Source organism: Poecilia reticulata, linkage group LG21 (assembly GCF_000633615.1).
Source record: "Poecilia reticulata strain Guanapo linkage group LG21, Guppy_female_1.0+MT, whole genome shotgun sequence".
Taxonomy (NCBI): domain Eukaryota; kingdom Metazoa; phylum Chordata; class Actinopteri; order Cyprinodontiformes; family Poeciliidae; genus Poecilia; species Poecilia reticulata.
The window spans coordinates 2,856,932-2,875,415 of record NC_024351.1 but is presented as its reverse complement, the minus strand read 5'-3'; the positions used below and the strand labels follow the sequence as shown (position 1 = coordinate 2,875,415).

The 18,484-nt window shown below is 39.3% G+C and overlaps 1 protein-coding gene across 2 annotated transcripts; it reads right to left on the bottom strand.

The window, feature by feature from the left end:
• Positions 1 to 2,489: 2,489 nt before the first annotated feature.
• Positions 2,490 to 14,113, bottom strand: tfap2b (transcription factor AP-2 beta). Of its 2 annotated transcripts, none has more exons than XM_008397316.2 (7): positions 13,846 to 14,113; positions 11,556 to 12,017; positions 10,264 to 10,318; positions 9,102 to 9,321; positions 8,912 to 9,030; positions 8,321 to 8,462; positions 2,490 to 3,562 (listed from the first exon to the last, which is right to left on the bottom strand). In XM_008397316.2, exons 1-7 carry the CDS (start codon positions 13,891 to 13,893, stop codon positions 3,271 to 3,273), a joined length of 1,338 nt encoding a protein of 445 aa, XP_008395538.1. In that variant the 5' UTR covers positions 13,894 to 14,113; the 3' UTR covers positions 2,490 to 3,270. The 2 variants fall into 2 exon arrangements, with proteins under 2 accessions (XP_008395538.1, XP_008395539.1); XM_008397317.2 differs by lacking the exon at positions 13,846 to 14,113 and adding an exon at positions 12,195 to 12,832.
• Between the last annotated feature and the right edge of the window lie 4,371 nt (positions 14,114 to 18,484).

The following is an 18,484-nucleotide window of genomic DNA, read 5'->3' as shown; positions in this document are numbered from 1 at the left end:
AGTAAAGTAAAAAGCAAACTCCTATTTGTCATTTTTCAGGCTTATATAATTAAAGTTTCTTCAAATCCTTCAGTATTCACTCCTTTTATGCTGGTTTTAGGAATCGTGCAACTCATAGACACATGCTTTGATTGATATTTTTATTTTATCAATAACCAAATTGACCCCAGCCATAAAGATGAGGGCTGGCTGTAAAAAGTGCAGCGTTGGTTAAAATGAAATGTCGAATCCCTTCCTCAGATGTTTTCTCTGCTCATTTTCTCCCAGCCAACCTGTCGGACTCGTGGCCCCTGATACTCTGCAGCTTCCTGCCTTTTGTTGAGCGGGAATCGCTCGCGGACACGCGGCTGCTGAACTCTGCACCTGCGTCACGCCGCGTTCCACTCCACGGGTCACGCTGCGCCCGCAGGACACTTTCATCCTGCGGTCAGCCTATTTTCCTTCTCCCCGTGTCTCTGCCTTTCTCATTAGCTTTCTTTCCGCATGTTCTCTCTCTCTCTCTCTCCGCGCCGCTCGCCCCTCCTCCCCATGTGAGCCCAGCGTTGGGTCGTCATTAGCGCACCGGCTGCGGATGTCGAGGCCCGCAAGGCACCATGCTGTTCCCGCAAAATAAGGCCCTCGCTTCAGAGGAAAGCCTCTCCCTARAAAAAAAAAAAAAAAAAAAAAATCCCACTGACGGGAAATTATGCCAATTATCTCCCTAGAAGAAGAAGAAGAGRAAAAACCTCTTCGTAAGCAGCCATTCTTTTTAAAAGTTTTCTCTCTAATTAGATTCAAATCATTTCTCACTATTGGCGATACAACATTTAAAATAAAATCAATATTGTATTCATCAGAGAAATCGGTTCCTCGTTGTCAGTTTTTAAGTTTTTGTTTTCCAGATTGTGACCTGTTAAAACATTTCATTTATTGGTGAATTTGAACGTAATTTGGCACATTTCCCTGCCGTCTGCAGCTGTTTCTGACTGAACGGATGTAAACGCTTCACTTGMAGGTTGTTGGCATGACGAGTTTTTTAGGGACATGAAATGAACTCAAGTCGACCTCAAACACTTAAACTGAATCCAATTTCATGCTTTTCTGCTCAGTCTTACAAATTTACAGAGAGGGATGGGAAGCCTGGAAATGAAATGGAAACATTGTTTAACACATTTTAATATAAAATCTATGAAAGTGGATTGTGTGGTTTGATGAACTCCTGCGTTTTTTTAATTTATTTAATATTATCTTCGAAACAAAACAACAAAGAAAAACCATTCTGCTAAGCCAGTTTAAAATAAATTCTGAATATGGAGGTATAAAACTACAGAAACCAGTTTAAAATCTAATTTGAGGTGAGTGCAGGCATGGCCACAGCATAATGCAGCCACTACCGTGTTTTATTGTTGGGGAGATGGGATATAATGAGAGAAATTAACACAAAACAGAGAATAACTGTGAAGAGGGGAAATGATGTTACGAGCTTTTCAAGAAATATTTACAAAACAAGAAGAACTGTGGTGTGCCGTTTGTATTCAGCCCCTTTATTTTGACACCCCTAAATAAAGTCCAAATTGTTCACGGTATAAATTCTGTGAAGGTTTGATTTAGGTCATAACGTCATAAAATCTAGATTTTATGGGTTCTCAAAGTAAACGGACAGAATACAAACGCACAGCAAACTTTTCAAAATCTTACTTTTTTACTTTGAAAACTCTGAAAAGTGCGGCATGCTTTTATCATCAACCCATTTACTAGGATACTGMAAAAACTAAGTAACTCAACTGAACACAACAATAATTACATTGTTTGCTTTGATGCATAACGATTTTGTTTTTTTGTGGGATTTCTTTAGTYCTTACCATAAAGCCAAAAAAAGGAAAACATAATTTAAAAGATAATGTCAGGAATAAATTACTGTAATATCACTTTTGTGTTATAATGGAGTATTTTTTTAATTTATTTTTTGCCAAAATCAGTTTTGGCAAGAAATGAAAAAAATCACTAATGGTGTTTTAGGCAAACAAAGACTTGGGTAATTATTTTAGGAAGCCAACAGTTTAAAACATATTGACTTAAAAAATTATATATAAAGTTTTGACATGAATAAAATCTAATTATCAAAACACTTCAAGCAGGTTTGACAACTAGAATACCTAAAGTCTGATTCTTTGGTGGAAATATGCTGCATAAAGTAAAGTTTTCACAAATCTTAACTTGATTTWGAATAAGTTGAWGTAAAAAGTTTCTTTTTCAGCAGCTAGAGAGTTTTATTCTCGGTTACTTAAGTGTGAAATATATGTCCACTCGATACAAACGACCATATTAGGTCACGTTTGTTTACAAATTGGGAAACGGTGGGAGCTAATAGTCCATCTGTCCTATTTTTTGGTGGGATATTTTGAGCAAAATATGAAAAATATTTTTGTTATTTTGGACATTTGAGTTTCCAAACGATGACGGAAACGGGATTCAGCCTCAAGTCGGAGGAAAAGCTCAGGCTGCACACCTCACATTATAAAACACATGGTTTATTATCAATATGATAGAAATGAAATCACTGGACAATTAGAAGCATGTCTACCCATCATCATCATCATCATCATCACCATGACAACAGCTCTATAAGAACAGAAAAACACTGAACGAGTCCGGCCCACTGGCTCACAAAGGTCAAATCACACATAAATAGGTCGACTCCAAAGCAGCTGGCGCACCTATTTGATCAACTTAAATAATTATAAATTAATATTTACACACATAAATTAACGCCGTCCCTCGTTGGAGTCTCGTTAAATACCCAGCCTGTTTCACAGATAGATGCTGCAGCACAAAAAAATAACAAAAAAATGGATCTCCAAACCCACAACGCTTTTTTTTTCTTTTTTCTTCTGTTTCGGTGTGAAGACAAACACAAGCGCACACACACTCTCTCACAGTCTCTCTCTCACACACACTCAGGCACACGGACACGATGTCGTTTGCTCGCAGCATCTCAGTCTCACAGGATGCAGGCGGGGGGAGCAGAATGGATGGAACACAGGAACCACCATGTCCTCAGGGGGAATGAGAAGAACGTAACACAGATGAAAAATCCCTCCGTGCGTTCAGACACTGGCCCACGGGTGTCTTCCTCCACGCCAAGCCTCCCCTGTCCTCCACCTCCGCCGTGTGCGTGGCAGGGTGGCGGTGGCGGCGCTGTAGAAGCTACGAGAAACGGTGTAACGCCTCAGTCAGCGTGTCGGCCTCCCTCCCGCCTCTCCTCCATCACTCCCCCTTTCTGCGCCGGCTTCATTTCCGCTGTTTTTCCTCTTTGTCGCCGGCCTTGCCGCCCGCGTCCCCATGCCGGCTGTTGGGCGGGTTGTTGAGGAACATCTTGTCGAGTCCTTTGAGAGCCTCGGTGAGGTAGTTCTGCAGGGCGGTGAGCGCGGCGCAGATGGCGGGCGAGCCGAAGCCGTGTGTGATGAAGGAGAAGTGGGATAGGCAGCTCTGGATGCCGGGTTCCAGGATGGGGGACGGCCTGGAGTTCCCCAGCGGAGTCCTGTCCTGGGCCAGCAGGTCCGTGAACTCCTTACACAGTTGTCTGCCGGGGGAAGACACAGGGAAATCTGGTCAGTTTCTCCAAAATATGGCTCTACTTGCTGTCATTAGTGCCTGTTGTACTTCCTTGAACAGGTTAGATCAGATCTACGGTCTATACAAAACATGTTCATTACATTTTATGCACAAAATCAGCCTTACATAATGAGATTTGTCACTTTAAATCCAAATAAGCTGCTGGCCGYGCCCCCCAACTTATGGTTTACACTTCCACGTAAAAACAGCTGCAAACAGACGCACAATGACACATCCATACATCTTTGAAAAGCAGAAGTGGAGCCTCCTGCACAACCAATGAGAATGCAGCAAGTGGTTTCTGGATGGTAAGTCAAAAACAAAACTCTTGTCTTTTTYCAGCAGCCATTGTACAGTGAGTACAATGGTTTAGGTTAAGCTAGCTGACTAAAAGTGCTGGAGCTAAAGCTTAGGTTGCTAGGTAACGGGCAGAACTTTGCTCGGGTTGCTAGGTAACGGGGCAGTACCTGCTGGTTTGTGATGTTACATTCCAGAAGTTTTGGAAACTGCTCATTTTCCAGACACCAAAAAACATGAAGTTACTGCCAAAAAAATAACTCRGTGTTTTTGTTTTAAGCACTTAGGTTGTTTTTAGAAGCAGCTGAGACCCAATGAAGTTCAAAAACACACAAAATGTGAATTTTGCATTATAGGTCCCCTTAAATAGGAAGCTATGTCAGTTTTATGTGTCTTGTTTTGCTGTTTTATAGCTCAGAACACTCTTGCAAAAGAGATTTTTATTCTCAATTAGTTTATTTTCCTAAAGGTTACAAACAACAGATAAAYCCTTTCTAAACTTTTCCCGCTTTTGTCGCATTCAGCCACAAACTTCAAATGGTTTCACTGGGATTTTAAGTGATGGACCAGTAAAAATTGTGGAGTGGAAGGAAAAATATGTTTTGTTTTTGTTTGTTTTTTTCAGATAAAGATTGATGTGTTAGTAAATGTCTTTTGGTTAAGAAACATTCCTCTAGAGTTTCCCTATGTTGCACCATTCATTKTATTTTATTTATTGTGAAATATGAAGCATAATTGCTAAAAGAAAGGAAAATGTTTTAYACTTCTCATGTCTGTTCAGCCTCTTTACTCTGATCCTTGTACATAAAGTCAAATGTACATTTAAATYYGATAAATTAAATATTCTCCTGTTTATTAATCACAGTATAAATAAATGTAACTCTTCTAGGARTATGGATTTTACTTTAAGGTACCAGAGTAAAGGGGATATGATGGAAATCCCTCCAGTTTTCAGAGTTTTACTGGTTTTACTATTATGCACCGTTTTCCTTTAGTTTATCGCATGAMATTTCAGTAAAATATGTGGCAGTTTTCAGTTATAAAGTGAGAAAMTGTAGTTTAAATAGTTTYGTGAGATGAGTTAAAGGTTTATTCACYGTTTCCATGAGAATCACGACTGACGCAAAATGCAGGCGCCCTTAATTACCACTCAGGCAGAATGGGCAGCGTCCTCCAGAGCCCCAGATTTCCTCCAGGCCCCCAAATGTTGGAGCCCCATAATTTGATCTGAATGTGATTACTGTCATTTTTTTGTGGGAGATTTGAATAATGCTGCATTTAAACCATTTCACAGCTGACTGGGAGTTCAGTTTGGAAACGCAGTGATCGCTGGTGTTATGCAACCAAAACGATWAAACTAAACGGCACCGAGACGCTTGGTGRATAAAATGTTTGGAGGAATTAGTGAAGATATTCAGCGTCACAGAAGTCACATATTCTAGAATCAGAATATTTATGTTTTTAAAAAATGAACTTAATGAAGATTTTTAGGTTTGCCTGAAGTTAGGAACTTTGCAAACTCCATGAATGTTGTTTAAGTTTTCTTCAAATGCGAATATAGATCATATTTCTTGTTCAGTTTAGTTTCACAGATCAGAAAACAAGATGAATTTTATTGTCATCCAGCTTCACAAACATTCATAACTGTCCCCTAAATCACGATTCTTTAGGGATATCTCAGCACATCCAGTCATCGTCATTATTTACAGAACAAATGTTTTAAAATTTTGACTTTTATGTGCTTTTCTCAGTTAGGTTAAACATTATTGAGAGTCGGACTTTGTTTGCCAAACTTAATGATCTCTGACAACTTTTCATTTCAGCATCAGCAAAATCTTCTGATTGCCTTCAAAGTTTCACTTTTCAGCTATTTGACACATTTGGACTGAAATCTTTTTCTGTCTTTTCAAGAAAAGGAAGCTAACGCTAACTGAGCTTCGTTCACGAATTTAAAACAATTTGTTGCATTAAAGTGTTTCTCAACAACATGGGGGGGAAACTGACAAATAAAAAATATTTCCTTGATGCTATTTGGCCAGATTTAATTGAAAGATGCTGTTGGATTTCTTCTACAACATAAACGATTCATTTTCAATTAGACATTTTTAAATTCTCGTTTCATTTCTACAAAGGATGAAAGTCTTTACACCTCATTTTTATTTCTAACTAACATTAACATTTTACAGCAACAGTGAAATAACCAGAAAAATACCACAATAAGTAATAAAAAATAAGTGCAGTCTGACGATTTGTCTGTCAAACTGTGTTTTTAGGTAAAAGAATAGTTTAAAAATTCTGATATTCATATTTAACTTGTTCATAATCATTCAGTGTTGATGTTAAGTCTATTTACTAAATTTATTTGCTATTTATTTTTTTAATTTAGGAATTTCCACATTTCTTCACATTTCATTAAAATTTTCTGCAGGTGAAGAACCAAATCTTTTGTCAGACTGAATTTAACTAGAAAATATCTTAATTACCTGAATTATGTAATTAATATAACGTGACTTTATTTAGTTGTGATTTTGAGAGGATTGATCTGGACTCGGTTCTGAAACTCAACACATTACTGGACCGTATTTGACCTGAACTGCACCAAACTGGATACGACTAAAAAACAGACTTTGTATTTATTGTGGATTAAAGCTATTTAAATAAAAACTAATAACTGAATTCAGTTTTGTATTAGCGTGATGGACTGAGGCTCACTTTTTACGTTGCAGCGAAATAAAATCACCTTTTCRCCTCATTCTGCTTATTACTTTTCCCTGGTTGAGGCCCACATTTCATATTCAGGAGATCTCCTTCTTACCGTTGCAGGTTCATGCTCAGACTCTCATACACACACATGCAGACACAGAGTCAGGCTGGAGGTGGCCTAAGGGTAGAGCTAAATGAGTGACAGGCTGTGCAGGCCGAGCCCAGCTGGGGTTAGGGGAGTAGGAGAGGAGAAGCCGTAACCCGGGGCAACACTCAGGGCTCTCGCTGTTGTTTTCTGACGACTTGAAACACTCCACTGCTAAATAATGAATTTCTAACAGGCATCACCAACACACTGTTGGAACAGGTCTGAATCTGGGCATCAAACATCCACCACCAAACAACCACCGTGCAGGCAGATCTGCAGAAACACACACACACACACACACACATGCACACGCAGGCAGATGGTTTATCCAGTGCAAGCCTGCAGACAGCGCTATTTATGCAAGCCAAAAATACAAGAAAGGGTCTTTGTTTGGTGATTTGAAGTTTTTAAATTTGGAAACCTTGAAAGAAAATATGAAAAATATCTGTTGCATATGCAGTTTATAATTTCTGCCACAATACTATTGAATAAAAATGCACCAAAAACAACAAACAAACGGTTAGGTTTTCCTAAAAATGCCACAACAAATGAAGTTCAGACACGTTGCTCCAAACAAATAATGTAAAGCTGCCTGATGTAAGTGGATTCCTGTCAGATAAAGACGTACAGTTTTACTTTAATGAGGTCAAGTCTAATAAAAAAAAGTAAACATTTTTCATTTTACCTTTAGTTTGCCTGATTTCTACTAATTTCTAACATGCTTCAACCAAATTAAATGTTTAGACTGACATTATTACAGGTTTAATCCATGTTGAGCCCAAAAGGTTTTATTAGTAAAATCTGCTTTCCAAATGTCACCATCAAAAGAAAATATGAAAAATATCTATTATGTATGCAGTTTATAATTTCTGCCACAAAAATGCACCAAAAACAGGTTAAATTTCCTTAAAAATGCCAAAACAAATTAAGTTCACACACATTTATCCAATGATGAGGAGTTTAAAGTTCAGTATGTTTAAAAATGTTTGATTGTAGCAGCTGGATTCCAATCAGATAAAGACACATTTTTGCTTTAATAAGGTTGAGTTTAATAAAATCGAAAAGGCAAAACCTGTTTAATTTTACCTTTAGTTTGCCTGATTTTGATGCACACTTCTATTCATTTTCAACATGCTCCAACCAAATTACATTTTTAAAGTGGCATTTGTCCTCATGATTGCAGGTTTAATCCACATTAAGCCCAAAAGGTTTTATTAGTGAGATCCGCTTTCCAAATGTCACCAAAATGTTAATTGGTAGATCAGGCTTCTGAAGAGGAGACGCCAAACATCTGAGTTTTCACAGGCTGGAGTTTTGGGCCCACGCAGATAATAAGAGTCAGAACCGTTTTAACACGTAATATGATCCTCAACCAATAAATGCACCGCGTAATGTGCTGCTTTCTGTAAACGTAATGCGACTCAGAAGGAAATATTGACATTTCTGAGCTCACAAAATGAAATTCCTGCATTTTAAAACCTTAAATTTAAACGTTGTTCAAAGAAATGTTAAAACTAAAACACGTGTTTTAAAAGGTTGAGGTGGAGGGAAGATAAAGAGGCAGTCCGTGGGACTCACTTTGTGGCCAGCAGCATGTTTTTCCGCGTGTGCAGCTCGTTGGGGTCCGCATGTTGCCGGTTCAGGTACTCGCTCACAGCTTTCGTGGGAAACTCCGTCTCGCAGATGTAGCCGAAGTCCCGGGCCAGGTGCACCGCCTCACCTGCGGGGAACAGCAGTTAGCGTACGCACCAACAACACAAACCCGCACTCTGGATCTAAAATAGCGCAAAAACTAACGTCAAACTTCGGGATTTTTTAAAATAATGTAATTCATAGGAACTCAATAACTGATTAAAAACTCAGTTGTTACATTTTTTGGACGTTTTCAAGCGATATATTGAGCAGGATTTTGCAGTTTGAAGTGAAAGTTCAAGTCAACAACTTTGACCTGTGAAAAATGCGCAACTTCTCTTGTCCAAGTTGAAGGAACACGAGCTAATTAGATAACACTAATTATTTTTTTAATATTGTGTATTTTTCATGCAACTGGACGCCCTTATTTTCGGGAGCATCTTGGTATTTTGCACTGATTATTGCAGAGTTTGGTTGTTTTTTAGGTGAACATGTTGCAGTTCCTTAAAGGGAAATGGACGGCAGTGTCGCAGTCACCTTCTACAAGAGATGTTAGTAACGTGACGTTGGCCGCTTTACGTCTCCCGGCTGGAAGATTCAATCCGATCTTCTCCAGCTTTTCTCTTAGGCATTTGCCACCGTTTTTAGACTTTGCTCTGGAGGGAGAGAAAAAGAAATAAGAATTCAATAAAAAGTAAAAACTAACATTGAATAGCGGAGTTTGTACCTTCTCAGCACGCCTCCTAGCAGAGAGGCGTTGAGGCACTCAGGTGGAGACAGCCTCCTCTGCACCTCCCCTACGGTCACTTTGTACTTGGAGGTGGAGCTGAGCAGCGACAGGCGGCCCGGTACCGAGCAGAACACCTCATTAATGTTGACGGTGACTCCGCCGATCAGGCCGTCCTTGCCGAGCATCAGGGAGCCCACGTTCTTGGGGGGCATGGGGACTGAAAGAGGACGGTGACACGGAGTTACAACACGTATGTGACAGTTTAACACGCTTGTTGTTGTTGTTTTTTAGCGTTTCCAGTGAAGCCGCGCGCGCTCAGGAGGCGGTCTTGGCCTAATGAAGCGCCCACGTGCCGGGCATTTGCTGTTATTTAATGTCGCGCGACATTCTCATTATAGTATTATCGATTGTTGATTGGCTCGCGTTCTCAGATCGCATTAACCACCTCCCAGCTTCCTCTCCACGGCCAGTTAACCACCGGAAGCCCCTTCGCCCCGTTAATGGCGTCAAGCATCCAACCAACCAAGCGGACAACCGTCCTCCGGATCCGTAAAGCGGCCCGGGCAATGGGGCTTTTTCTTGTCTTTCTTTCTTTCTTTCTTTCTTTCTTTCTTTCTTTCTTTCTTTCCCCTCCTGATGGCTCCACGGGGGATAATACCGCAGATTAGCTCTAAACGAGCTCACGAGATCTCCGTGAGCGGTGCCATTTATTACATCAGCGGCTTAAATGCCCCGCGGGGAGCTCAGTCACTCAACATCCCGTAACTAAATCACCGCACATCATCGCGGCAGCCTGTCAGCAACACACTGCCTGCCAGTCAATATACCGGGGGTCGTTAACTCGGCTCCAAACTGCTCAGCGTGGACTGGGGGGGGGGGGCAGCGTGGCCCTCAGGAGCCAAAATGCAGCCACGCTAAAACTAATCGGAACACGAAGCATTCTGCAGAAACCTCCGAGTCTTACACGAAAAACCGAAAGAAGAACAATAATCTAAAACATCAAACATGGTGTAAAATAGCAACGCATTGCTTAAATTAAACTATATAGCCAACTTATAAATATTGGATTCGTTTTACAGTTTACACAGATATGTAGATAAATAGTATGGAAGCAATGATTTCCTGTTATAGAATGAAAAATAGAAAACAGAGTGCGTACCTTTCTTAATTACCGATTGATCCAGGATATTGGTTCCGTTGGCGTCTTCGATGGTCTGTTAGAACCGAGATAAATACAAACCATTACAGCCTGAATTACTCACGATTTAATAACTAAACGGTCAAACTCTGCTTAGCTCGTTCATGTACAACTGGAGGAAGAAAAGAAAACAATCCATCAGCCGCACCGAATGGAAGAGATTATTATATTCAGACCTGATTTATAGAATAAATCAAGTTTATTTGTGTTTCACGTCTCAGCAACGAGGAGGTTTAAGGTGCTTTACGTCGTAAAAACTTTTAAAAAAAAAATAATAAAACCACATTTTATTATGAGAATCTGCGAGAAATTATTACCGAACCGGATTCAAACATTTTAATTTAGGGGAATCTGGGTTTTCAGTGAGTTGTTGTTATAAAAAATGTCTTAAATCTTCAAGATAAAACAAATAAATTAAGGAATAAATGCTTGGAAATAAAGTTCCATAATTTTGTTAACGTTTAAGAAAACATGAAAGCGTGGAGGGAACTTGGTGGTGAAATGAAAAAACAGCTCATGATGGCTTCGCCCTGAGGGGAAACGAAATCCTGCACAGCTGAGCATGAAGCCAGTTTCTCACAAGACCTTAAAAATGAGACAAAATAAAAGGAAAATAACCTGAAATAAAACCCTAAATTAATGAAATAATATTTATTCTGCAAAGTGATTACAGAATAAATATTCTGTAGAAAAAAAGCAGGAATTTGTTATTTTTGATGTCCAACATCACTAATAGCCCACTTTTTAAGTTCTTGATATATTTTACTAATAACAATTTGGTAAATTTAGAAAAATAATCACATCAGTTAGATTTGTGTTGTGCGCTCTAACGCAAGAAGCCAGTTTTACGCACGTATCCGAATCTTTCTGTTTTGGAAACAAGCAGCCTGGAGGTGGTTTATTTTAGCTGCGGGCCTTTTGCGGGTCAGCTGAGAGCCTCCAGCCCTGAGGGAGCTGCGCTCACTTCAGCCACCTTAACCCGCAAAGATGCGCGAAATAAGCGGGGCTAAAGAGGACGACAACACCAGGAACAACCGCCTCATCTCGGTTTGTATTTGGTCGTTTAAAAATGTTGTTAACCGCATCTATAAGGGTTATTTGATGAAAAAAAATGAAAATAGCAGCTTTCAAAATAAAGAATGAAATGTTTAAAAAGCTGAAAAACGAAAAAAATATGTTTATTTTCTCGTCAACGCGGCGGGATGTGCAGTCCAGGTTCTGTAAATCTGAACATTCAGTTTTCTTCCTCTCACCTGAACGTCCTCCATGCCGTGCAGACCGTGCAGCAGTCCGTCTCCCATGCCGGGCTCCAGTCCCGGATGTGCGGAGTGCAGCAGCACGTCAGGCCGCCGCACGCCGCCGTAATCCCGCCGTGGGTCCAGCCCGGAAAGCTGCGGCAGGGAGGCCCGAGGCTGCGCCAGCAAAGCCGAGCTCTCCATCCGGTCCCCGGCGGCGTCCTGCCGCTGACGCGCGCCCCATGCGCCCTGCTGGCTCTGATGGAGCGAGTTCAGGGAGTACGGGTCGCTGACGTGGGAGTACGGGTCCTGGCTCTGGTAGTGAGCGAGCGGCTGGTATGGCGGAGGGAAGTATGGCGGCTGGAAGTCCGAGGAAGGCGCATGAGACAGCGGCGGCGCGCTGGAGTAAGGTCCGGCGTGCGACACCGAGCCCAGCTGGGACAGGCGCGAACTGTGGCTTGAGACACCGTCATGCCGGTCCTTTAACAGCGTGCATAAAACAAGCATTACAAAGTTACACTTTGTTAGAGGACACACGTTTCAAAGCACTGAAATCATCTTAAAACAGGACGCTCCCGGACAAAAACACACGAAAAAGCCTGAAGCGGAGCTGTTAACACCTGGTTTACAAACCTTCCAGTGTGGAGGAAAACTCACCCCAGTGGAGTAGGGATGAACTAACATCTGTAACGTGTGCTGGCAGCCGACGCGCGCTCAGTGGAATAACACAAACCAGGACGTGTTCGGTCGGAGGAAGACAAACAAACTCATTCCAGGTGAAAACCGAAGCCTGAGTGTCTGCAGGCAGGCCACGCAGAACCGTCCTGCGCCCGGAGCTGCCGCCGCTCTGAGTGACTGTGAGCGCCGCGCTCCCGCCTCTACCCCCGGTGCTCGGTGTAATTGTTATTCATGACTGAGACTTACAGGAATATTAATGCGCGCCGTGGCAGGGGACTGGCGACACATGGAGCGTGAAGCCGTCCGCGCAGCCGTGAGTGACGTTGAAATCCCGTGGAGAGCCGAGAGGAGACAGAAGAGAGGAGTCGCTCTCGGAGGAGAAAGTGGGGATTTCCCCTCGGACTATTGGCACTTCGGGGACAAATCTGACGCAGTTAAGCACGTCTTCTCGCACCAGGAGACATTAGTGCGCCAATAATTTCTGCGTAAACATTTCGGACAACGAAAGTCAGACATAATTCACTCTGTTTAGGATTTCTCACCCGAATTTCACCCCGAATGTCAAACAACCAATTTATAAATCTAAATCTGACTTCCAGATGCATTTCTTTCTTTCTTTCTTTCTTTCTTTCTTTCTTTCTTTCTTTCTTTCTTTCTTTCTTTCTTTCTTTCTTTCTTTCTTTCTTTCTTTCTTTCTTTCTNTTTCTTTCTTTCTTTCTTTCTTTCTTTCTTTCTTTCTTTCTTTCTTTCTTTCTTTCTTTCTTTCTTTCTTTCTTTCTTTCTTTCTTTCTTTCTTTTGTTTTCTTTCTTGCAAACCTTACACCCGGCGTGGCGCGTGAGTGATGTCACGAGTTTAAAGAAGCGATTAAAGTTGATGTCGCGGGGCTTCGCTGCCGCTCTTTGCCCTTTTTGGATGACTTGTTTAACAACATTCCGTCCTCCCCTCCCCACGCACCGTGGGAGAAAAGCCATGTGCTGCACGAGACAAGGGCTTCCCACCGGGCTCGAGGCTGCAGTGGGGCCTCGCGCGCATTGTGCTCCAGTCCATTCAGCGCGAGCCGGTTCAAGCATTTCTCCCCCCAGCGCGCGCGCTGCGTAATTCTCCTCCTTATATCTCCGTTTCTGCTTCTTTTTGTCACATTTTTTAAAAAAATAAAAAAGCGATTTCTTTGGTTTTGGATGAAAGTCAAAAATATTTGCATGTTTTTACAAACTTACACCCTGCGCTGCTTCAAATTAGATCTACTTTCCAGCAAAATTCCAAACCTTAATTTAAACATATTATTTGTATTTCTACATTTTTGGCTTCTCAGCACCACTTTTAATCACCCCGAAGTCTTTCATTTCCGCCTGAAATCGTTTTTGATGTTACTAACCAGTGATTAGCAGTAAAAGATTGAGAAAAGAAAATACAAACGCTAAAAATATTGCGAACTACATCCGATATAAAACAAAAAGCAAATACTTTAAATATTCCAACAACTGAACATTTTTCACGTCCTCATTTTACAGCATTAAAAAAAAATCCCACGCAGGCCTAAAACCTGTCAGAAAAACACTTTAGATGCACAATTTTCTTTTTGTTAGTTTTAAGCTCCCAACGTCACAAACAGCTGGATGGAAACGTTACCTCGTAAATATCTTCATACTTGACATTCTCAACTAGTTTCCACAGCATGGTCGCTTCTCCGGCGTCGGTAAACCGAATGCAGCCAAGTGAGGAAGGGACGTCTCAACTCTCGTTCTCTCTCCTCCCTCCCGCCCTTCTCCTCTTCCTCCCTCCGCCCTCCGTAATAATGTCAGGCAGCCGGGCGGGCTTTGTGAATGGGGAACCCCTGGAAGGACTTGAGCTCTGTGAGACTCGGCTACAGGGCGTTCTGACAGCAGCGGGGTGCGTTTGTGTTTGAGCAGCGAAGAACTGCAGAGGATGCATGTTTTATTTAGCGGCGCATGTCTGCGATGCACCGCCAGCTCACGGAGAAAGAGAAATCTGTTTGCTGTATTTCTGTAAAATTGTGACTTAAAGAATTGGAATGAGTTGGAGATTTTCTGAAGAGAGTATAGGTTGATTGAAATGACTGAATAATTCATTAAATAATTCTCCCCGTATCATCTCATCAAAATGGCTTCTGGTGTTTATCGTATTGTTTATCATTTATCGTGGTAATGGTCTTTACATCAGAAGAGTTTTGATTTATCGTTGCCACGATAAAAGTCCAAATATTAATGTTTAAACTATAGTCTGAATTGATAGTTTTACCATTTTCTCCACTGTCTCTTCAATGAAAGCATCAAAAAATACCCAAAATATTGAAAACACAATTAAAATGTGCAGCTTGGAGATACAAATCACACATATTTATGTAACTGGCGTCCTAAGAAAACATTTTACAAATGGAGATGTTTATCCAAAAGCAGAATTTGTGTTTGTAGAGCTATAATTACTGACACATAAGATGCATTTTCAGTATAAGCATACAAAAAACCTTTGCTAATGTTGAAAAAAACACAATTTTGTAGTTGCTGTGTTTCCATTAAATAAGAAATTAAATTAAATTTACACCTGAATAAGTTTCTAAAAACCATAATCCACCATTATCCTCCAACTACTTCCTTTCATTCATTCATTCTTCATGGTTTGTGCCAGTAGTAACATCCGGTTGTGGATCACATGACCAATGTCATCGCAGTTTTGCAAAATAATCCAATTTTGTTACAGCCAACAAAAAACATCCTTGCGCCAAAACGTTTTATTGCAAAACGAGTTTTTTTTATTCAAAATGTATTTTCGAAATGTCAAATTGCGCAGTTATATAGTCAGTGGAAATGCAGCTAATGTGACATACAGACACAAAAAAGATTAAATGAATCATTTTAATCATCACATCAAAACAGATATTTCATTTCAAAGTTGTATTTAAGTATGTGTGTTTAAGCTGCTGAATTAAAATAGGATTTTTGCATAAAAAGTTTTGACACAAGTAGATAAAATGACCACCTTTTAATCAGAAAATTATATCTTTGAAAGTTTTCTGTACAGGTGCAACTGCATTTGCAAACCGTGCAAATGTATTTTGTATTTGCAAACCTGTTTGGGTGGATTCCAGCACTTTGTGACCGCCAGGCCAGCAGGGGGCAGCACCTGTAAAGTCTGCTTAAAATTCCTCCTACCTCTTTATTGAACTTTCTGATTATTTTTGTTAATATTTTCCGTTATTTGGATATGTGAAGTGCCCAATTTCCATATTCTTCCCTGTTAATTGTGTTTATTCTCCAGTTTGTTGACATTTCTGAAATGTTTTGAAAAAGAAAATGTATTGAAGTAAATTTTTGTACTCAAATGACACACACTGTATAAATGTTATTTATTTAAAAAATAGCACACTGTATTGTTATTATGGGAAAAATAAAACAAACAAGTCATGTAGGTCAAAGCTTACAGAGCAGCTTAAGAAAACCAGCAAGATTCACAGCTTCGTAGAGCCGCCCCCTGCTGGCCTGGAAGCCACAGGACAGCTTGGTAAATTCAGCAAAAGTTGTGTTAGAAGAGTCACAAGTTAAACCTAATTTAATAATATGCTGCATTTGTCTGAGTGGGGAGATATAATAACATTTAACATGTTTATTGTGTTTAAATGCTATTAGTTTTTTTGTAATGACATTTAATCTGTCGCTAAAAATGTTTGAGAAAGAAATGATCTTTTTAAGTATAGTATAATGAAATAGAGCAGTTATTATTATGTAAAGAAGTTGTTGATTCAGAAATAGTGAATTAATCTAATTAAATATAGTTCATTTTGTCTTCAGCTTGAGAAATGAATGTCTCATTACTACCTTGTATTCTTATTTTCTCAACATAAAGATGGGTTTTTAAACACTTTTGAAACTGAACTAACTAAACTGAACTAAATAAACTCAAAAGTACATTTCTTAAATGATATTTTAATATTCCAAGTGGTATTTATTTCATAAATGATGTGGTTACAGCTCCTTTAAATAATTATCTTGTTGTTTTTGTCAGTGCATCCAGATCCTGTTGTGTTTTGTAGATTTTCCAATCTCCTACTTTAAATGAAATGTCTCACCTCACATCTATTTGCTGTTCCTCGCCTCTTGTGCCTGTTCTCTGTCTCACTTAATTGAAAATCAGTGCAGGGACATGTTTGTGATTCTTTTTAAAACACTGCAATAAATAAATAAAACATAAAAATTACCATTTTTACCTATTTTACTTAGTGATAAAATTATTTTATTATTTAAAGATTAGATGTCAATTGTGAAAATAGTAAATCCTGCCTGAATTAGATTTTCTGTTGAGATGAAATAATAAAATCAAATATTCACATCATTGAGTCTGTTTGTGTGATATTATGAAAGGAAAAATATTGTGCATTGATAAATTAACGTCTTTCTAACAACGTTAAGTAATATTTTAAAGAGATTAAATGAACGTTTCTCTAAACCAAATCTGATGTAAATAATTTGTTTTTAATTCCTCTCCAGCTTCCTGCTCATGACCACAGAGGAAGAACTGAAACAGTTCAGTTTTACTGCTGCGAGTCTCTGACGGTTTGCACAAATGTGTGCGAGCTGCGCCCTCTAGTGGTACCGAAAGACACGTGCAGTTACGACTGAGACCAGTAAACGGCTCCTGGTTGGAGAATCTGTTATGGCGCCGTAACGTCTGAGTTAGAAGAGATATTTCAACATGAAGAGACTCTGTTTAGTTGCTTTTTTTACACATTTTGCACATTTTACTATATTTTATACTGGATGTGTTGATGACCAACATTCAGCAGATTTTATTTATTTATGTAAATTTAATTTCTGGATGTTTTTTTCTCCACTAATAAGCTTTATGTAAGAAGTTTTGATCATCCTGCTTTCAATCTTGTTTAGTTTTGAGGATATGATGAGACACACTTTGATGTTTAATGATTAAAAACACATAAAAAGAAAGAAAGAAAGAAAGAAAGAAAGAAAGAAAGAAAGAAAGAAAGAAAGAAAGAAAGAAAGAAAGAAAGAAAGAAAGAAAGAAAGAAAGAAAACCAAACCAATGATATGAAGCATGAATGTTTAAAAAGCGCGGCTGTTCCCATGTTTTCTGCAATGACCCACTGCCAAAGATCCACCCATCCTCCTCCCTGTGTGTGTCTCACTCTCTCTCTCTCTCTCACACACGCACACACACACACACACACACACACACACACACACACACACACACACGGCAGGACATATGACTGTCAGCAGTAGCAGATGTCCTGACAGTCTGGAAGTCTGGAGGCAGAGTTGTGGATCTTGTCCTGAAGGGCCTTGACACGCGATGTATCAGCATACATTACACACACGCCGCACTAATATTCACAATCTGGTTACTTTTGCAGCAAATGAGCCTCAGTTTAGAGCTTCCTTTTCTTTACAGACGCAGCTTTGTTTGCTGTGGTTCTCATTTTTGAACCTTTAAATTCTCTCCTGGTTCCTGTACTGGTGAACTCTTTGCATCCTTTCTGCATAAAGTTAAAGCCAAACCTTGTTTTATAATTATATGAATGATATTTGCATAGAAATATGAAATAATTTGTGGAAACAAATGTATTTAGTGGTAATCGATGCAAAATAATAGTAAACTTTTTTACTGCAAATCTAAAATCCAAAGGTTTATTTCCTGCCATGTTGAATCAATTATTTATATTATGTTTTACTAAAACAGCACAATCTGTCTTTATATATCTACAGCTCTAATGAAGAGCCCACTGAAAACCTCCAGGTTATCCCACTAAATTTTGATTTCTGAGTTAAAACATTAGTATTGTTGTTTCTAAATGAATATAAACTTGTTTTCTTTGCATCTTTTCTTATTTTGACCATTTCTCATTTTCTTCAAATAAATACAAAATGTTTGCTTGTAATTTCAGAGACATGTTGTCAGTAGTTCATAAAAGAACAATGTTCTCAAACATACACCAATAAACAGTAAAATCAGAGAAACTGATAAATTGTCTCTTAATTTTTTCCAGAGCTGTTTAAATATATATTCAGACAGAAAAATGCTGATTTTTAGTACAAATTCTCCAAATTTTATTTGTTTTTATGGTATCTCGTATATTTATTCTGGCTTTTTTTTTTTAATGCATTTACTTTATTATTTACCTACACATTTAGCATTTGTATATATGTATTTATAGTCACACTTATAATGTGTCTGTATTTTTTCCACAACATTTCATTGCGAAATTCACTGTTGTGTCTTTGACAATAAAGTAATT

Bases quoted from the DNA above. Each gene is read 5' to 3' on its own strand.
- tfap2b (XM_008397316.2), bottom strand. From the start codon at position 13,893: ATGCTGTGGAAACTAGTTGAGAATGTCAAGTATGAAGATATTTACGAG. The intron at 12,018-13,845 runs GTAACGTTTCCA...ACGCTGTTAAAG, and splicing joins AGTATGAAGATATTTACGAG to GACCGGCATGACGGTGTCTC. The intron at 8,463-8,911 runs GTGACTGCGACA...TGTTCCCCGCAG, and splicing joins ACTAACATCTCTTGTAGAAG to GTGAGGCGGTGCACCTGGCC.